Source organism: Saccoglossus kowalevskii, chromosome 22 (assembly GCF_978046115.1).
Source record: "Saccoglossus kowalevskii chromosome 22, keSacKowa6.1, whole genome shotgun sequence".
Classification (NCBI taxonomy): Eukaryota; Metazoa; Hemichordata; class Enteropneusta; family Harrimaniidae; genus Saccoglossus; species Saccoglossus kowalevskii.
This window is the reverse complement of record NC_140662.1, coordinates 26,119,213-26,138,673: the sequence shown is the minus strand read 5'-3', so window position 1 is coordinate 26,138,673 and position 19,461 is coordinate 26,119,213. Positions and strand designations below refer to the sequence as shown.

Genomic DNA, 19,461 nt, shown 5'->3' with positions numbered 1-19,461 from the left:
ATTGAATATGACTCTCGGGTTAAAATAAAATGTAAATCAATAAACGTTTCGCCATTTCCTCAATTTCTCAAAACAGTGGCTACGATATCATACTTTACCCATAATCCTTAGCCGTAGAATCAAGATGGACTACATAATACTGATGAAAAGTGATATGAAAAAAAAAAATGTAAATTGCATTCTCCTACATTCTTGGAGCTCTTTCATCTGAGATCACCGTACTTAAGCTGGAAACAAGTTCAAAATTAATTTGTGATTCAGACGTTCAAGTTGTTTAAATGTTACTAAGCATAATATTATAACAACACCATATCGCATACATAATCTGAAAGCTTAAATATGCCATAAACATGTTTTTCTGAGGAATTACTTGACGGCCAATTACGCTATTGCGTTTTTTTTTTCACTATTTCGACCATTGAAACATTGTATTTGTTTTCTAGGTACGGCCAAATAACTTGTCGCGCGCAGTTATCTAACATGAACAAATTTTACTTTCTGTATGATGTTCTCTAAGCTAGTTTGTAATTTCAGACATTGTTTTGATAACCACGAGTTGAGTCCTGAGAGACTAGATCGGTTTCTGTAGCAACCGTGACGCTATATCCAAACGTTCGCTACATTGTTTCCCATTGCGTTCTCGCGGTATTTGTCTGTTTACCGCCCAAAATTCCCACCAAAGTTCTGCCTCGTGTTAGTCGCGTGTCACTCCTAATATGGAATGACAGCGCTATGTTTCGTTTGTATGCGCCAATCATTAGCGTTGTTTTATTTTCGGAACGTTTTGGCATGATATATTCTAGAGTACAAACACGTGTTTGGCTCTTCTCCGATTAGCTGTCACCGAGACAAATGCCGCTCTAACGTTGACAATTACATTAACCAGGCAAAGCGCTGTCGTGAGAAGTCCGATTCAGGCCGTCGCTGTAATTCCTTCTATGGTAGCTTCGCAACTTGATGCTCGTTATGCACACCCTCCTTTCTATGCTCTCTGCGATGCCAACTCCTCATGGAGCTATTATTTAGCGATCTATATTTTATACCAAGAAGTATTTGCTGTACAACGTATTGATGTTCATGTTGAGTACAAATAAACCAATTTGAATTATATCTCACGTCTGTTCAACTCAAGAAAACACAACGCAATCGATGTCCGTTTCAATAACAATTCCGCATGATTAGTCAGTTCGTTTTATGTGACGAAAAGAACACCCCAACGCCTAGTTTTGCGATATAAACTTATCCACCACATAAATTTGGTGCCGAGACCAGGATTTCCAATACTGATTCATCATGCCTCGAAGAATCCTAAACAAAGCAATAGATAGACTGAACAAAGTTGTGACTCAATTAAATATCGCGTTGACACTTGCTGAGGATAGAATCCAAGACTTTGAAGTCACTGACAACAAATCTGAAGTATATCGGCTGATCAAAGTAAGCATACTAGCACTTGACAATCGTATCTCAAACTTACAAAAGGCCTGCGATGAAGTCAGAAATTACGCCGATGTTCTGGACGCAGAGTTTACGGAAACTGAAGAAATCGAACTCAAATTACTAGAGAGGTTTAGTTCGATCAATTTATTCCTGACAGAAAACAAGCCAGCGAAGCAAGAAATACATCCAGTCCCACAACTTGGTCAACACGAAGTAAATCAACAACCAATCCCTCCAGATGATCAACAAGCACCGGTCCAACAGCTCGTACTGCCGCCGACACCTCAAGTCGTACCGCCGCCGACACCTCAAGTCGTACCGCCGCCGACACCTCAAGTCGTACCGCCGCCGACACCTCAAGTCGTACCGCCGCCGACACCTCAAGTCGCGCCGCCGTCGACACCTCAAGTCGCGCCGCCGTCGACACCTCAAGTCGCGCCCCCAGTACCGACGTTTCAAGTCGCGTTTCAACCACCTGTACAACAGTTCGATCAACCCGCTAATGCACCAGTGCCTCAAGTAGAAGTTACACAAAATAACTTTTTGAACAATTCAATTCCAACAGCTCATATTTCAGGTATGAATCCACAATACACTCAATTTAATTCTGTTCAATTGCCACGTATTGATTTGCCCGTCTATTCAGGCGAGTATACGGGGTGGGCTGAATTTTGGGATATGTTCAATGCTGCTGTAGGTTTAAATCCACAACTTAGTCCTATAATCAAATTTGCTTATTTGAAAAGGTCGTTAGAGGGGGAGGCTCTAGAAGTAATAACCGGCTTAGATCTTACAATAGTAAATTACAGTTTGGCACTCCAGCTTCTGACCGAACGATTCGGCCAGCCTCATCAAATTATCGCTGCTCACATGCGTGCATTACGCACAGCAGACGCACCCAATTATGATGCCAATTCTTTACGGAAATATCATGATACCCTGGAAAAGCACATCAGGGCACTTCGTTTATTAGGTGTACCAGAGGCGGGCTATGAGAAACTCCTCATACCCATGATACTGGATACATTCCCAGTTCAATTTCAACAAAGTTTAGCGCGATCCAACCCAAGCGGGGAATGGACGTTAGTCACACTCAGTCAGCACATGTTACATGAGGTTAAAATCCTCGCCATAGGTCAAGTAGATTACGACACAAACCCTTCAGCAATACATGCTTTCACCCAGAGTACACATGACTCAACACAGTTCAAGTCCAAACGATATGGGCGTCGTAATTACAATAATACTGACAAATCTTACAGTGGTACCACATATTCTGATCAACAGAAACAAAACCATGTCACACAAACTGATCACACTCATGGTAGAACACAAATTGGTGACAGAACCCCACATTGCATATATTGCAAAGGCAAGCATTACACCACAAATTGTACAAATATTTCAACTAGGAAGGATCGAGTCGAATTTATTACCCAAAATAAACGATGCTTTAATTGTTTGGGAAAGCACATGTTGTCTCAATGTAAGTCGCATTTCACTTGCCGTGTTTGTAAGAGTAAACATCATACGTCAATTCATTTTGATAAATCTGTAACTGCGCAAACAAATTCAACGAATTCTAGCACGGCAAACTCGCATTTTTCACATTCAGCAAATACTGGTGAACAATCGCGTTTTACCGGGAGTGACTCAAAAATTAACTCTGACAGTCCGCGACGCGCAATGCTTCAAACCGCACGAGTTAGTACGCATTTTCGAGGTACTAACTGTGTTGCTACCCTCCTATTTGACAATGGCAGTGATAGAAGCTTTGTCACAAACTCTTTCGCACGTAAACTAGGTGTAATCCCAAATTATAACGAATTATTGAGTCTGAATTCGTTCTCCAATCCGCGTTCCGATGTGCAGTCCATACCGAGAACCACGCTGTCACTACAAAGCAAAGATGGCATTAAATCCCCGATCGATGTACTGATGGTCGACTGTATTTCCGAGGGATTGGAGAACACTGTAACTTACAATATTGCACGTTTGCCACATTTGAGAGGTCTATCGTTGGCCTATCCGCCGTCAAATCGATCCACATTAAACATCGATATTTTGATAGGCGCCGATCACTATTGGGATTTTGTTACACACAACTCACGCATAGTTAGGGGCAAACCAAACGCTATACCGACTGTCTTTGGGTACCTACTGTCAGGGCCTTTCACTACGCACAACAGGACAAACAAAACAAATTCATTCACCATTGCTTCTATCCGAGCACATGACAGTGTAATGGATAAAATGATTGCTAGTTACTGGGACCTGGAGTCAGTGGGTGTTAAAGATACGATTACAAGACAACAGGCACTCAACATTACACATGAACAACAATACAAAGAATATACCGAAAAATCCAAAATTGAAAATAATATTTCGACCCCAAAAGTGTCCGAGAAATGTGCCCAGTGTCCGACCACTGGTACGAGTGACATCGTTAGCGATCGACCGCTACTTTGTACTCCCCCAAGTCAATCCAGAGGACATGTCAATTCGGAGAACGAAATTAGTCCTCATTTCCATAAATCAGCAGAAGATTTCATAAAAACTGCTGAAACAGTGTCAGGAGATATCATCGATACAAACCGCGAACCTCCTGAGCTACAAAACTCCAAAATTAATGATCAGATCGTTTCGTTACATGTCGCCTCTGAATCTGACAATTTACTCGGCCACCATTTTGAACTTCACAATGAGCCAAACATCGCACCGAAGGAGATTATTCACGCAACTGAATCAAACTCAGAACCTAGTCTTGAAAAGATTATCGATATTCGCCGTTTCAACGATCTACATCGTCTGTTGAAAGCAACTGCTTATATATTTCGTTTCATTTCGAAACTCAAATCCAAATTGAACCACACTCCGAGTTATTTGTCAAGTAGACTTGCTCTCTCAACACAGGAGATATACGACGCGGAACACGCTTGGTTGACATCGATTCAGTCAACACATTTCGGAGACGTTGTCAGTTCTATTCGGAGACAACAATTTAGACATGGCGTACTTAAAAAACAACTTAAACTATTTCTTGACGATAAGTCAATACTGCGAATTGGTGGTCGGCTTCAGAATACCGACTTTCCTTTCGAAACCATGCATCCAATACTCCTTCCTGGTAAACATCGGTTTACTACGCTCATAATTCTTGATGCTCATCATTTATTAAACCACGGTGGGCCGTTAACCACAGTTAACAAAATTCGGGAAAAATATTGGATCACCGCGATTCGCAGACATGTGAATTCTACATTGAGATCTTGTGTCGTTTGTAAGAAGGTCGATGGAACTCCATTTCCCCTTCCTACTCAAGCTCCACTTCCTGATTTTCGAGTGAAGGAAGCAGTCCCATTCGAATTCTGCGGAACAGATTACACGGGACATTTGTTCGTTAGGGACCAACACACTGGTCTTTCTAGTAAAGTTTATGTACTAATTTTTACGTGCGCCTCAACTCGATGTATTCACTTAGAATTAACTCAAGATTTGACCGCCGCATCATTCATTTTGGCTATGCGACGTTTCACTGCTCGACGGTCAACGCCCCGGAAAATGATCTCAGATAACGGTTCCACATTTATAGCCGCCGCTCAGATTTTGAAAGGACTCGAGTCCAGTCCTGAGGTACAAAACTATCTTACCAAAAATCGTATATCGTGGCGTTTTAATCCTAAACGAATGGCGTGGGCCGGAGGCCTATTCGAGAGAATGATAGCCATAACAAAAAAATGCTTGAAGAAAATTCTAGGTCGTGCCAACGTGACTTTTACCGAACTATCCACAATTTTAGTCGAAGTCGAGTCGTCAATAAATGACCGCCCATTAACTCATCTTTCCGCAAGTGTCGAAGATTTAGCTCCACTGACTCCATCCCACTTGTTAAATGGACGTCAGATTAGAATGTTACCCCCAGCTATTCCTAGTGTTTCTGAACCCAATTTTGAGATTGATAATATTACTGCAAATAAAAGAGCTATGTATTTATCCTCCCTTCACAATGCTTTTAGTAAGAGATGGCAAAGAGAATATTTGACGTCACTTACTGAGCGTCACTTGAATCAAATCAAAGGGACAACCAATAATTGTATAAAGGTGGGGGATATTGTCCAATTACACCAGGACATCAAAAAACGATGTCATTGGTTACTAGGTCGTGTAACTAAATTGCTTCCAGGCAAGGACGGTATCGTCCGAGTAGTAGAAATACAGACCAAAAACGGCTCAACAAATCGTTCTATACACCATCTTTATCCACTCGAACTTAATGCAGAAACACTAGAGAATACACTCTCAATTCCCGAAGAAGTTATTGGTAGTCCGTCCGTTGAAAATGAATTTTCTAGTCAAATCCACGACTTTTCTAGTCGGCCCGAACCAAGGGCTTCAGCGCTCAAAGCGAGCGAAAGTATACGGCAAATGTGCCGTGATGGTGTTGTATAACTTTGTAGAATTTTGAACTTTGTATCGCACTGTAACTTTATTTCAAGTTTTCAATGAGAATCATTTGTTCCGTGCAGTAAAGCAAAATCTGCAATGTGTTCATGATATACTGTATTGTTTTGATATACCGTGTTATTTGCTGTTTTAGCTAAGATTGAAACTCACAATTCATATCTGATGTTCAATGTGATTGACATGTGTTTATTGTTGAGAGTCTGTCATTTAAATTTCAGAGATTTATTCAAGTTAATTTTAAAATTTATCATGTTCGATTCAGGTTATCCCGAGATCTTCTCGTGATTTTTGCGCCCCGGAGTATGTCGCGCGCAGTTATCTAACATGAACAAATTTTACTTTCTGTATGATGTTCTCTAAGCTAGTTTGTAATTTCAGACATTGTTTTGATAACCACGAGTTGAGTCCTGAGAGACTAGATCGGTTTCTGTAGCAACCGTGACGCTATATCCAAACGTTCGCTACATTGTTTCCCATTGCGTTCTCGCGGTATTTGTCTGTTTACCGCCCAAAATTCCCACCAAAGTTCTGCCTCGTGTTAGTCGCGTGTCACTCCTAATATGGAATGACAGCGCTATGTTTCGTTTGTATGCGCCAATCATTAGCGTTGTTTTATTTTCGGAACGTTTTGGCATGATATATTCTAGAGTACAAACACGTGTTTGGCTCTTCTCCGATTAGCTGTCACCGAGACAAATGCCGCTCTAACGTTGACAATTACATTAACCAGGCAAAGCGCTGTCGTGAGAAGTCCGATTCAGGCCGTCGCTGTAATTCCTTCTATGGTAGCTTCGCAACTTGATGCTCGTTATGCACACCCTCCTTTCTATGCTCTCTGCGATGCCAACTCCTCATGGAGCTATTATTTAGCGATCTATATTTTATACCAAGAAGTATTTGCTGTACAACGTATTGATGTTCATGTTGAGTACAAATAAACCAATTTGAATTATATCTCACGTCTGTTCAACTCAAGAAAACACAACGCAATCGATGTCCGTTTCAATAACAATTCCGCATGATTAGTCAGTTCGTTTTATGTGACGAAAAGAACACCCCAACGCCTAGTTTTGCGATATAAACTTATCCACCACATAACTGCAGACATGCTACCGACTCGACAAACATTGGCACGGCACACGTACGTACTGCCGGGTTCGTTTATATCTGAGCTTGCAGGTGATGTACTAGTATATGTTTTTTAAGGTACGTGAATAGTAACATTTATATAATGTCTGAGTCAGTCATCTTTAATACCAACAGCAGTAACATGGCAATTAAAACACAACTATTTGACGTGGCTGCCAATACTTGTATATGCTGGTGAAATTTGGGACCCATGTACAACAATAAATTGGGACAAAACTGAAACTGAGACGTTCCATTTACATTTCTACACTTGGTGCCAATGACAATAGTAACACTGACACTGAAATTTACCATCACAATATACCAGTATGATTTAATTCAGATCGTTGTCAAATACTATAGCGTAATACGCACTAAAGTATATGAAAAAAAAAACCAAACCACAAAATTCAACATAGTTTAAAGAGATTATCAAACTAATTCATAAACTACCAATTTGAAACACAACTTCCAGATAAAAGGTGTGCATAGGGAAAATTAAAGAAGAAGGAAATTAAACAAGAACAATTAGATGGTATGAATGCAATACAAGTAATTACTAAATTTAAAACAAGTTCCTATAAAGTCCACATTGACACAGGAAGATATCGGTATCTGCCCTGAATGTAAGATTTTAAAGGATGACATACATTTCATCACAAAATGTAAACTGTATATACAGGAAAGGAAGAAAGTATATTTTCACAAAAAGTGCATTTACAATGTAATAATTATAAAAACAAAGACAAATTCATTTATTTACAAACAAAAGGTAGACATCAATTATTGACACGAATGAGATATATACCGGAAGGAAATTAGGAAAAAAAATTCACAGTGGGGAAACGTTCATTATTTACGATTCAATCTTTTCAAAGTTTTAATTGTCATTCAGCCAAAACCATTTTTTTTGCGGTACTGTTAGCATATATATTCTATTTTACCAATTTAATTAACTCATTTCGAGTAATTTCAATAAGAAAATGAGATTATCGAGAAACAATTGACTATTTTATAAGTGGTTTAAAAAAATATTCATCTGTTTTCTCCGAAAAGCGAACTAAACTATTGGAAAACTTAAAAACTCGAGACCATAACCTTAGCAACGAGGCGCGTGCGCAGTTGTGCTGAAGTATCGAAATGGTGGCGCTGCGCTGTTCAATATGTCACTGTTTTCAATCAGTTTTGTACTTAGTGCATTTGGGTTCGTCCAAGCGTAGCTACATGTATGTTTATAGGTTGTTTGCAAGCATACATTTACCCAGACTGAGTGTGACCAACAATTGTCGGATTTAGCTGTCTATGTTGATGCCATAACGGTATGTGATTCACGCATTTTATTGTTGATACGTCCAAATCAAATTTGGTGGCAACTTGCTTGCAATATTGCCTCGGTGGTCAACGATGCGGTGATCGGCGAAACTAGTGTTTTAATAGCGGCACGTTTTAAACAAACTGACGCCTCATTTTACCTGTTGGACACGCGACAAAACAGGGTTGACAGGTAAGAAGTTACACCCAGATTAAATCATAGACATGTTGGGGTGATGTGCCAATCTCGAGAAGTCGGGGATATTGGCCGAAATGTTTTGACATATCATTTTGTTTTGACTAGCGCTAGGCTATAAAGACGTGACAAGTCTCCCATTAAACGACCTGCCCTTGTTACGTAAATATACCCACACAACAAGGGAAAGTCGGAAAAGGCTGGGCTAATCTGTCCACCCAATGTAAGCAGTGGAGTTCACAAGGTTTCGTTCTCCTGGGAGTTGTGATTTATCATACCTGTTAGAGGGAACTCAAAACGTTGCTCATTTTGTCGCAATCAATCGTTCGTTCAAAGTCGACATTAAACGGCGGATACGTGAATAGGCAATGTGGCCCCAGGTTTGCGACTTCTTGGTTTATTGTTAATCGGGGCTCGGATTCTCAAAAGGCATGATCGTATGTCGTGCCATATTTGTTTATGTCCCTTCACGACCCATGGATCTCGAGCATGTTGACAAGTAGTAGCGTAGATACCCCGTATCGGAAGATCGTGATGATATTTTAACTTAATCAAGTTGTATTTTCAGTCAATAAAATGGTGTTCATTCCTGCTCGCATCAAAATATAATCAAATTTGATAAGATTGGATTTTCTGAGTTGGTATATATAGTTTCAGTGAAATACAAATATTTTACTTGATAGTTGGAAATAGTATAACATGCTTTTGTTGCTTGGTATACCCAGTGTGAAATTTTTATTTTTATTGGATTTCTTCTGAGAGGGATTTTTTTATTTTTAATTATTTGTATGAATTTGATATAAGTATTGTTCTCCACTATATCTATATACATATATTGCCAAGGTTTTATTGCAAAAATTGAATATAATGGATCATGGTCAAAACTGTTGCATCTACAAGGTTTTATTTTTCATGAAATATAAAGTTAAATATCAGATGTAATCATAATTTTTAGGGTTTAAATTTTCTTTGTTGTACTAGTAATAGATCTTTATACATGTATTGTGATTCAAATGACTCCTGTTATTTGAGAAACAAAGAAAACAATCTTGTGTCACTTTCAACAAGATATCTGCATTTATTTGTATTTAATATCTATTTCAGTCAGTAAAATAAATAAAATTATCCTGGGGAATATTTTGAGTTGCAGAAATCGCAAAAAATAAATTATACCAAATTTAGGTGAGAAAAAAAAATAACAATTTAATTTTTTTATTTTTTTGTGTTTTTCTGTTTTTTTATCAAGACTTTCATCTACCAGGGACTTATAAACACTTCAATGCAAGATTCAAAGGCAGTGGTTCGATATTGGACTCGTAGCAATGTATACATGTTAAATACATTGTTTTTAAGCGAAATTCGAACATGCGCTGCGCAACGACCACCACTTGTTAATAAAGAAAATTTACTAAATATTGCACCAAATTGTTTTTGAGTAAAATGTCTCTCAGAGAGTCAATATTTTGTCATATAGAATATTTTATATGTGTGTTAAGAAATACTGACAATAAATTTAAAAACTTAGGCTAAAACAACAACAACTGTAAAATTGTTTATCCAATCACATCTGTTTACTGGTTACAACACGATGCAATTAGAAAAACTCATATGTCACACTTTTTACTTTCAAACTGTCAAATAAACCACATTTTTAATGTCATATTTAAGTTAAATTAGCTCATAAAATATCATTGATTGACCAGAAATTACCCTGTACTGTGATGTTAAATCTAGGTGCATTGTTTCTGGTTGCCTAGGGGAGCAGTGGTGTACAGTTAGATATGAGAGATCCTCGTTAATCAAATGCCAAGTTCATTGTACTACGACAGAGTATCTGTAACCTTTTCTTTACACCATAATGTTACCTAGCTGTACTAGCGCCATACTATGCTCTATATGTTGTCAACATTTGTCTCTCGCATTGGAATGTTTCTGTGTTTTCAGTCAGAACATGGTTACTATAAAAGATCTTTTTTAGTAACTGTGCACAGAGGCATCAGTGTTCTTGCAATTGTGTTCTATACAATGTGTTCCATGCTGTGGTCTTGTAGATTGTACTACGGTCTGTGAAGTCTGGTTTATACTGGCCATTCTAAGGAGATAATCTCAACAATTATTACCTTAGGAAAGAATTTTTGAGGTGTGTAGAGATCAGCTTCAAAATGTTTTAAAACTTTTATTGTATTTCTGTATTGTCTAGTTGAAACCAAGATTTGGTATGTCAATTTTTTTCTTGAAGAGTCATTTGTTAAAGTTCTTTTTTGTGTCATTTAATGTTAAACTTGTGTCTCCTAACTGGTTTATTGGTCAATTGGTGGTCAAGTGGTCTGTAAACCTTGGTTTTTAATTCATATATTCACATGTATTCCACTATAAAATGTAAAATAGGACCTACAGTGCCCTCAGTCCAGCGATATAATTGTTGGTAAAGTTTTGCCATATTGACTCAATGTTACAAGCTTTGTATTCAGTATCCTATCCATTGTTGTATGTCAAACCCTGTAACGTAGACATAAAGAAGAATGGGGGTTTTATGGAGTTGGTGAGAGATTGTATTCCTAAGGCTATGCCTGTTGTAGCCATTTAATAATAATTGTTCTGATCATATCATAGTATAATGATATAAGGAAACTGACTAAATACTGGAATTTACGTCCAAAAGTAAATTGTTCAGTGAAATTATTAGTGTCCACTATACTCTTGGTATTTTGTCTGACCTTATTAATAGTATAGAACTTTCGAACATATTTTGGCTAAACTACGTGTACCATTTTCAAATTTCATTGTCTTTTCTGTCTGTGACATATTTTGAGAATTTGCATTTAACCAAACTAGCATGCATTAGCAAGAATTTGAGTATTTGTATGGTACTTTGAGTCTGAGAATGGGGCAGGGAATTGGAACAGAGAAGTACCAACTGTCTTACTTTTCTACATGCAACAAAGACCCCTATGAATACTTGCAGAATGTATAAGTACCTGTAGTAGCAATTCAAGAACAGTGATTAGAATACTAACAATAATAACTGCTACTAAAATTTACTTTATAAGTTGTGAAACAAGGTTGAAGTCATTCATTTTAAATATGAAAATATATTTTTGGATGACACTTGGTGTGCATGGAGGGTATTTTGTTGTGTTTATGTTAGTTAGCTGATGCAATGACAAGATCAAGCAGAATCCGATAACGTTGTAGAATGTGTGTAAATATTGGATGCATTATTATACATTTTTCTGATGTAACCACCTGGTGTAAGATGCCCAGAGCTGAACAAAATGGTTAAAATTATTGGAGCTTTCTCGTTTTTTTCCTTTCTTTTTTTTTAAAAGTATCTGCCATCTTTGAAATACCACCTAACCATTCCTGATAGGGAAGAATACAAATACCCCATGCAATTACCCCATGCAATTTTCAGGGGCAGAGTTACATCACAGAACGTCCTACGTGGCTAAGACGAGCACCACTGTACTATGTATTTTTATGGGCTCTGAACGAGCTGCTGTAGAACACCAGTCAAAGCGCCTATGAAAACTGCAAATGTTGACAAAACGGCATCAATTCAAAGGCAATTCTGAATGACATAATTTGTTGCCCATGGAGGGGTAATCTTGTTACACTGCTCAGGGTAGTCTCCACAACCTTTTTTGAGAGTTTGGAACCTTTGTTTTTATTGGTTGTGGTTGCCAGGCGGCAAAAATGCCTGGATTTTTGCTCCCGAAAAACAAAAAAATGATGGAACACTGTAAACTATAGAGATAAGATGACAAATATATAATAAGAAACTATATTAAGCAAAATGAAATCATTGTCGACTGATTTTACTTGGATTAGAAAACTCATTTACCTTCTCAACGTTAAATAATGAGATTCTAATAAATTTGTAATGTCTGTTCTGTGTACATCCATCGCTATGGCAACAGTGATGGAATTACTTGTTTTGGGTGGTTTAACTTTCAATAACAAAATTGTGTTCAAACATAAATTGAATTAGTTTCCTAAAAATAGGTTTAATTTATTGAATTTAAATTGCACATTTCATTTTCCAATCACTTTATGTTCTATTTAATTGAATGTTGGCAAATCAAAATATGGAAGTTCAATAGAATTAATAGTAGATTACTATTTATACTTGTGTACATGTTCTAAACTATAATAATGAGTCATTGTTGTTTTTTTACTGATTACCATATTTTCTCTGTTAGGAATGTTCCATTAGAAATTTTTGTGGGTGAGAGATGGGGGTGATAGCAGAAAAACTGTTCAATATTTTTCCCATTATGAATTTTCTGGAATTTTTTCTCCACTGCATCAAATCCTCTCCCCATGGAATTACGCATGTAGACTTTTTTTTATTTATACCTGCAGGTTTTTTTTTTCATAATCTTTTCCTGTGCAATTTTTGTCTACCAATTCAGCAGCCCCCACTCCAGGGTCTACTTCTTAGTAGTTGGTATATACACAGTGTTCTCACTCTCCAGGAAAATAGTTTTACTCTTTAGCCAAGATTAAATATAGTGTACAGAACCTTTACTGTATACCGTATTTGACTGTGTTAGCATCAAGTGACTAATGGGGTGGGCCCTTTGGTGATTGTCACCCCCAAATATTAAAATCATGCAAAAGTAAGGGGTTGGTGCTAACACTTGGCTATGAGAACCTTGATGTGTTTCATGTAAAAATAAATATGAAATACTGTAAAAGGGTTAATTATTCACCCAGTGAATATGTAAAACTGAGCATAGAACACGTTATCTAAATGACAAAACCGTGAATTTAAAACCCACTGAATATACCTGTAATGGTAAATCAGTGAAATTTAAACCCAGTGAAAATTAGTCATTTTACAGTAAATGCATTGGAGCAGTGTGATCCATTTATATGGAATATTTGGTTTATTTAATGAAGTATGGTACATCAGTGAGTTTAATGGTGGTATATACATGTGGTTGGATATATTTGGTAATTGTTGTCCTAAATAACTATGGTATTCAAAATAACGACATTTAGAGCAATGGCGGTTCTTTGGTAGCGCTTAAAAATATTTAATGATGGAGATTTGTACAGTTGCCATATTTAACACTAAAATTGACAGTAATTTAGGAAAATTAGAACGAGTGAATTGCTAGACTAATATAGAGTTGACAAGAAATAATGCTTTAGACTGTAAACAGTTAAAGTGAAATCTTTCTGTCACAATCAATAAACTTGACAACATAATCTCCTCAGACTGAAATGATTGATTGAGAATCAAGTGAAACATTTGATTTGACTTAATATTGGAAACTACAATAAACTGAAGCAATCAGGTGATTACCTTATAAGAAAACCATGGCAACACTTATGTCACCAGATTTACATGCATGCATTTTCAAATTACTGTAAACAGGAAGTAGAGTACATTTCCTCAATGGACTTGTTTTTTATTCTCTTCTGGAGGGAGGGGATGCAAAGTTTCTATCCGAAAAATCAATTTTATTTTTAATGAGTCCTTGTACGTATAAAACTCTTTTTGAAAGATCTCAGCTATAAAAATATTGAGTTGTTTGTATTCTAAAATATTGTTTATTTTAATATTTATTATGTACAAACTGTTTGCTAAAAAAATTAAGTTTTTATTCCTCTATCAATACTTTTTCAAGGTGACAAGTCTATTTTTGGATCTAAATTTTTCTGTCATGATACCAGAGATTCATAAACTTGCCAGACAATTCAACAGGTGTTAATGTTGATTTTTAAACCTTAACCTTTTGAACGTCAAAGTCAACTTTTATCTTTCGTAAAAAAAAAAAATGCATAAGTTTACCATATTTCTTTAAAAAATTGAAACCTGTTGGTGGTGTGAAATTATTTCAATGTTGTCCAAAATAAATAACAAAAATTGCTAAAAATGTTGTACTAAATTTTTTGTGCGCTAAATGATAACATTCAAAAGATTTTTTTTTAATGAAACAGCAACCTTCCAATAAACTTCAAAAAAAAACTGTTATTCTGGAAAACTAAATTGATATGACACTGCTTGCATTTTTTTCCTAGGCTCTAATATAGAACATACATGTGCAAGACATTTATATTTATCAGTATCAATAGTAATTTACTCTAAATTTTCTTGCAGGTCACTTGGATGATATTGGCAGTGAACAGTTATCCAACATGTCTTTAGCAACATCTGCCGTTATGCGGACTGAACCGAAATACGTTATTCAATAAACGTTATTCACATTTGACTTGATTGAAGTGCATGACATTATCAAATTGCTGTTACAGTTCCAGTGGCCGTATCTTCTATGCCTCTCTGACAACTTTGAATAGACTGATTATTATTCAATGCTTGGTAATCGTTAATTTAATGTGAATAGACTAATTCACATAAAAGAAGATACGTCTCCGCACAGAAACATTTAAATCAAGAATAGTTTGGAGTTTCAAAAGATTTGCACTTGACTACAAGGAAATATATTTACAAAAGAAATCGTTTTTTTTCAATTTTAATATTTCTATCTAATTGTTAAAATGAGTAACTTTAACGTTCCTGTTGGTCGTCAACAACGCTCAACTCTTTCCCTCGGTGGTGAGATGACTAATCGGGATAAAATGGAAGCCAATAAATACAAAATGAGTGGACTGATGAGTTTACATCGGAAGAAACAACGCAAACCTGACTCGGCTAAACCAAGACCACAGTAAGTAAATTATTATTTTGCTCACATGCCTGCCATTATCCACAAAACATGATGTATCTAGTGCTGGACTGTGCTACACGCTGCTGCTGTGTATTACTCACATGCCTGCCATTATCCACAAAACATGATATATCTAGTGCTGCACTGTGCTACACGCTGCTGCTGTGTATTGCTCACATGCCTGCCATTATCCACAAAACATGATATGTCTAGTGCTGCACTGTGCTACACGCTGCTGCTGTGTATTGCTCACATGCCTGCCATTATCCACAAAACATGATATGTCTAGTGCTGCACTGTGCTACACGCTGCTGCTGTGTATTGCTCACATGCCTGCCATTATCCACAAAACATGATATATCTAGTGCTGCACTGTGCTACACGCTGCTGCTGTGTATTGCTCACATGCCTGCCATTATCCACTAAACATGATATATCTAGTGCTGCACTGTGCTACACGCTGCTGCTGTGTATTGCTCACATGCCTGCCATTATCCACAAAACATGATATATCTAGTGCTGCACTGAGCTACACGCTGCTGCTGTGTATTGCTCACATGCCTGCCATTATCCACAAAACATGATATATCTAGTACTGCACTGTGCTACACGCTGCTGCTGTGTATTGCTCACATGCCTGCCATTATCCACAAAACATGATATATCTAGTGCTGCACTGTGCTACACGCTGCTGCTGTGTATTGCTCACATGCCTGCCATTATCCACAAAACATGATATGTCTTGTGCTGCACTGTGCTACACGCTACTGCTGTGTATTGCTCACATGCCTGCCATTATCCACAAAACATGATATGTCTAGTGCTGCACTGTGCTACACGCTACTGCTGTGTATTGCTCACATGCCTGCCATTATCCACAAAACATGATACGTCTAGTGCTGCACTGTGCTACACGCTGCTGCTGTGTATTGCTCACATGCCTGCCATTATCCACTAAACATGATGTCTAGTGCTGCACTGTGCTACACGCTGCTGCTGTGTATTGCTCACATGCCTGCATTATCCACAAAACATGATATATCTAGTGCTGCACTGTGCTACACACTGCTGCTGTGTATTGCTCACATGCCTGCCATTATCCACAAAACATGATATGTCTAGTGATGCACTGTGCTACACGCTGCTGCTGTGTATTGCTCACATGCCTGCCATTATCCACTAAACATGATATGTCTAGTGCTGCACTGTGCTACACGCTGCTGCTGTGTATTGCTCACATGCCTGCATTATCCACAAAACATGATATATCTAGTGCTGCACTGTGCTACACGCTGCTGCTGTGTATTGCTCACATGCCTGCCATTATCCACAAAACATGATATATCTAGTGCTGCACTGTGCTACACGCTGCTGCTGTGTATTGCTGAAAGCAGTATAACTGCATGTTTTGTGATGTATAACAAAATGTCTTCCAATTTATAAATTTTTCCTATGAATGCATGCTGTTTTCAATCATAGAATCATAGTACTAAACACATTTTATAAAATCATGATTTCCCATCTCACTTCTCTTGTGTCTTGTGTCAACATCTATAAACAGATATATTCGATAAATTGAAGTACCGTAAAATCTGTATTAGAAGCCACATCCCTAATATAAGTCGTACCCATTCTTTTTGAATAATTGAGAACCAAAAATTCATCATTTCTCATATGTGTGGTTGCTCTAATAGAAACCGCATCCCTTCTGTTGCATTGTACCATGTTGCCCATTTTAATAGAAGCTGCGGCTTTTAATACAGATTTTACAGTAGTTGGTGATGACAACATTTTGTGTAAGTAACTGTGGCTACTCCCAGAATCATGATGTTCACCAAATTAAAGTACTTCACAATGTTTGAAACCACCAAGTAATACATGTCCACATACTTACAGCTGTTATCACCCAGTACCTAGTGAAGCATGTTGCCCATTGAGATGAAAATTATTAACTTTTGATCAACTTTTATCTGGCAGAACTTAAAAGCTTTTAAAATCCTGACTGTTTTTGTGGTGTGGAACAGAGGATATGATTCTGAAAGGGTCAGCGGGGATAACTAACTAACTGTTTAACTGTATTATGATTTATCCCCAGTTAGGTAGACCCTGTGGGTGCCGTAAACCCTGTCTAGCAACCCAGAGATATTTTAAGCTTATTATTTGTTTGTTTACAAAGTCTGTGTCCCCTCAAAACATTGTGTAATCACTGTCAATCAATATGTGTAAACCACATGCCACTTTTAACGTTTTCAAATCCATTTTCTTCCTTTTATAATCTTTCTTTTTTTGAACTTATTATCAAGACTACAATCTTGTTTTCAAAAAGTACCTGTTTTTACCTTAGGCACTTAGCCATTCATCTAATTAAAAAATGTGCATACAAGTAAATTTATGCAAATAATTTTGTTTTAAAAGCACTGTAAAGCTGTACAAGTGTGGTTTTATTGTTGTGCATTTAATGATTTTCTGTCGATCTGAGCAGAGTTGGTCTCTGCACCATTCACTACTCTGACCTATACTTTGACCAGCATTTCTATTCACTCTACCTGTACTTTTGTATTCCTATTAACAATGCTGTTATTGTGTTCTATAGGATATTGCACCCATTAGTGACTGAACTCTGTCTATAATTGGCATTATTACGCAGCTCTTTGAATCAATATAATGAGATATTTTGTAATAATGGTCCACTGACAGCAGCTTTAAACATGTTCATATGTTATACCTGTATGCTGCAATACAAAATTATATTTAAAATTTTAAATATTTAATAGAAGATCTGTGGATATAACATTCCTCTGCTCTTATACTGTAGCCACCATATTAAATTTTTATGTGTGATGATTAATTTACTTGAAACTAAAGTGTTTTTGAATTTTATATTTTAGTACCAGGGCAGGGATGGGCTTATAAAAATATGTGCACTAGGTATTCCATTGATCTCAATTCAAGCTATGTAATATTATTTAACAGGTGTTATTTTGGTCACTACACCTGCTGTGCTTTGCCTAGACATCAATACACGAGATGGAAATGCTGTGTATGACTGTAATACATCATCTATACTTATTGATTGGTCTACATTGTACAATCATTAGTCATGTTTGTATCATCTACAGAACTCGTGCATTGGTACTAAGAATGTATCTTCCATCAGGAAATACTGTATTTGTTCCATTAGAAACGCATCCACAATAGAGCGCATGTGTGCATTTTTAAGCAACAGTCTGATTTCTTACTACGCAAATGCCATTTTATGGAATATTTAGCCCATTTTACGTATCTTTCTGTAATTGTATAATAATTAATTTTAGACCAAATCAAGAGCATTTTGTTTATATTTTTTAATCCAATAAATACTGAGCCAAAATACCCTTTTTTGAATGATCGCATATAGGGTACAATGTTAGAATTTTTATGATACGTACCTGGACATCAAGAAAATTAATTTTTGGTTGTCTTGTGTGTATTCTTTTCTCTTCTACCTTCACATAAACTATGAATGTCTGGAAGGTTTATGGTTGTATGTATGACACTTGTGCTTATTTCACTGTGTTTATTCAATACATGGATAAAGTCCACTATTAACAACTCTACACACTTAAGTAATTTTTGGTAGCTCTATAAAGTAAAAGGTTTTGAGTAACCCTGTACAAAATGAATCTGTTTTATTGCATTTTCGCAATAGAGTGACTCTACCTTATTGGCTCTATTAGAAGTACACATCCAATAGAAGTGTACATAAGCAAAAAATGCATAATTATATGCTGAATCATTAAAATATGACTTACTTTTACCATATATACAGTATTCATATTACTGATCTGTTTTTCAAGTTGAATTTTTGTCACACTGGTAGCTTGAGAGGTTATGATTCAGATTTATTCATCTTAGCATTGTTTTATTATTGTACTTTCTACCAGGTTTATAACTTAGTGTAGATTTTTTCATTTTCTTTGGTGTCTGATTTTCCTTTTTGATCACTAGTATTGTTAATTTTAGTCAAAAATGTTTTTTTTCACATTCCATCAACTCCTTTAAAACAACAGCTATATATCGTATGGTGGTCTGTAAAAAGCAGAATACTTTACTGGTAGTTACTTTATTCTAGGAACATTTTACTTTGTGGAGGGGTGTTAGTGTAAAACCACATTTTTCACTCTGGTTAACTGCTTCGAAGTGCATGTAACTACTAGTTGCTTCTTTTGGATTCAGCGGTCATACCATTTTTAAGAGGGATGG

The 19,461-nt window shown here is 36.8% G+C and overlaps 2 protein-coding genes across 4 annotated transcripts in view; both read left to right on the top strand.

Moving 5' to 3' along the window:
- Nucleotides 1–1,293: 1,293 nt before the first annotated feature.
- Nucleotides 1,294–5,889, top strand: LOC146729459 (uncharacterized). The gene is made up of 2 exons (XM_085495853.1): nt 1,294–1,731; nt 1,927–5,889. Exons 1-2 carry the CDS (start codon nt 1,294–1,296, stop codon nt 5,887–5,889), a joined length of 4,401 nt encoding a protein of 1,466 aa, XP_085351979.1.
- Nucleotides 5,890–8,221: 2,332 nt separating this feature from the next.
- The window catches only part of LOC100368365 (uncharacterized), a 39,376-nt gene continuing 28,136 nt past the window's right edge, over nt 8,222–19,461 (top strand). The window contains exons 1-2 of one of the 3 annotated variants that reach the window (XM_085495496.1): nt 8,222–8,351; nt 14,652–15,219. In XM_085495496.1, coding sequence (XP_085351622.1) covers nt 15,050–15,219 — 170 coding nt within the window. In that variant the 5' untranslated portion in view covers nt 8,222–8,351; nt 14,652–15,049. Of the gene's footprint in view, nt 8,537–14,651; nt 15,220–19,461 lie in introns of all 3 variants that reach the window. The other 2 variants (XM_002731786.4, XM_085495497.1) reach the window with 2 other exon arrangements.

Bases quoted from the DNA above. Each gene is read 5' to 3' on its own strand.
- LOC146729459 (XM_085495853.1), top strand. From the start codon at position 1,294: ATGCCTCGAAGAATCCTAAACAAAGCAATAGATAGACTGAACAAAGTT. The intron at 1,732-1,926 runs GTACCGCCGCCG...CCTGTACAACAG, and splicing joins TGCCGCCGACACCTCAAGTC to TTCGATCAACCCGCTAATGC.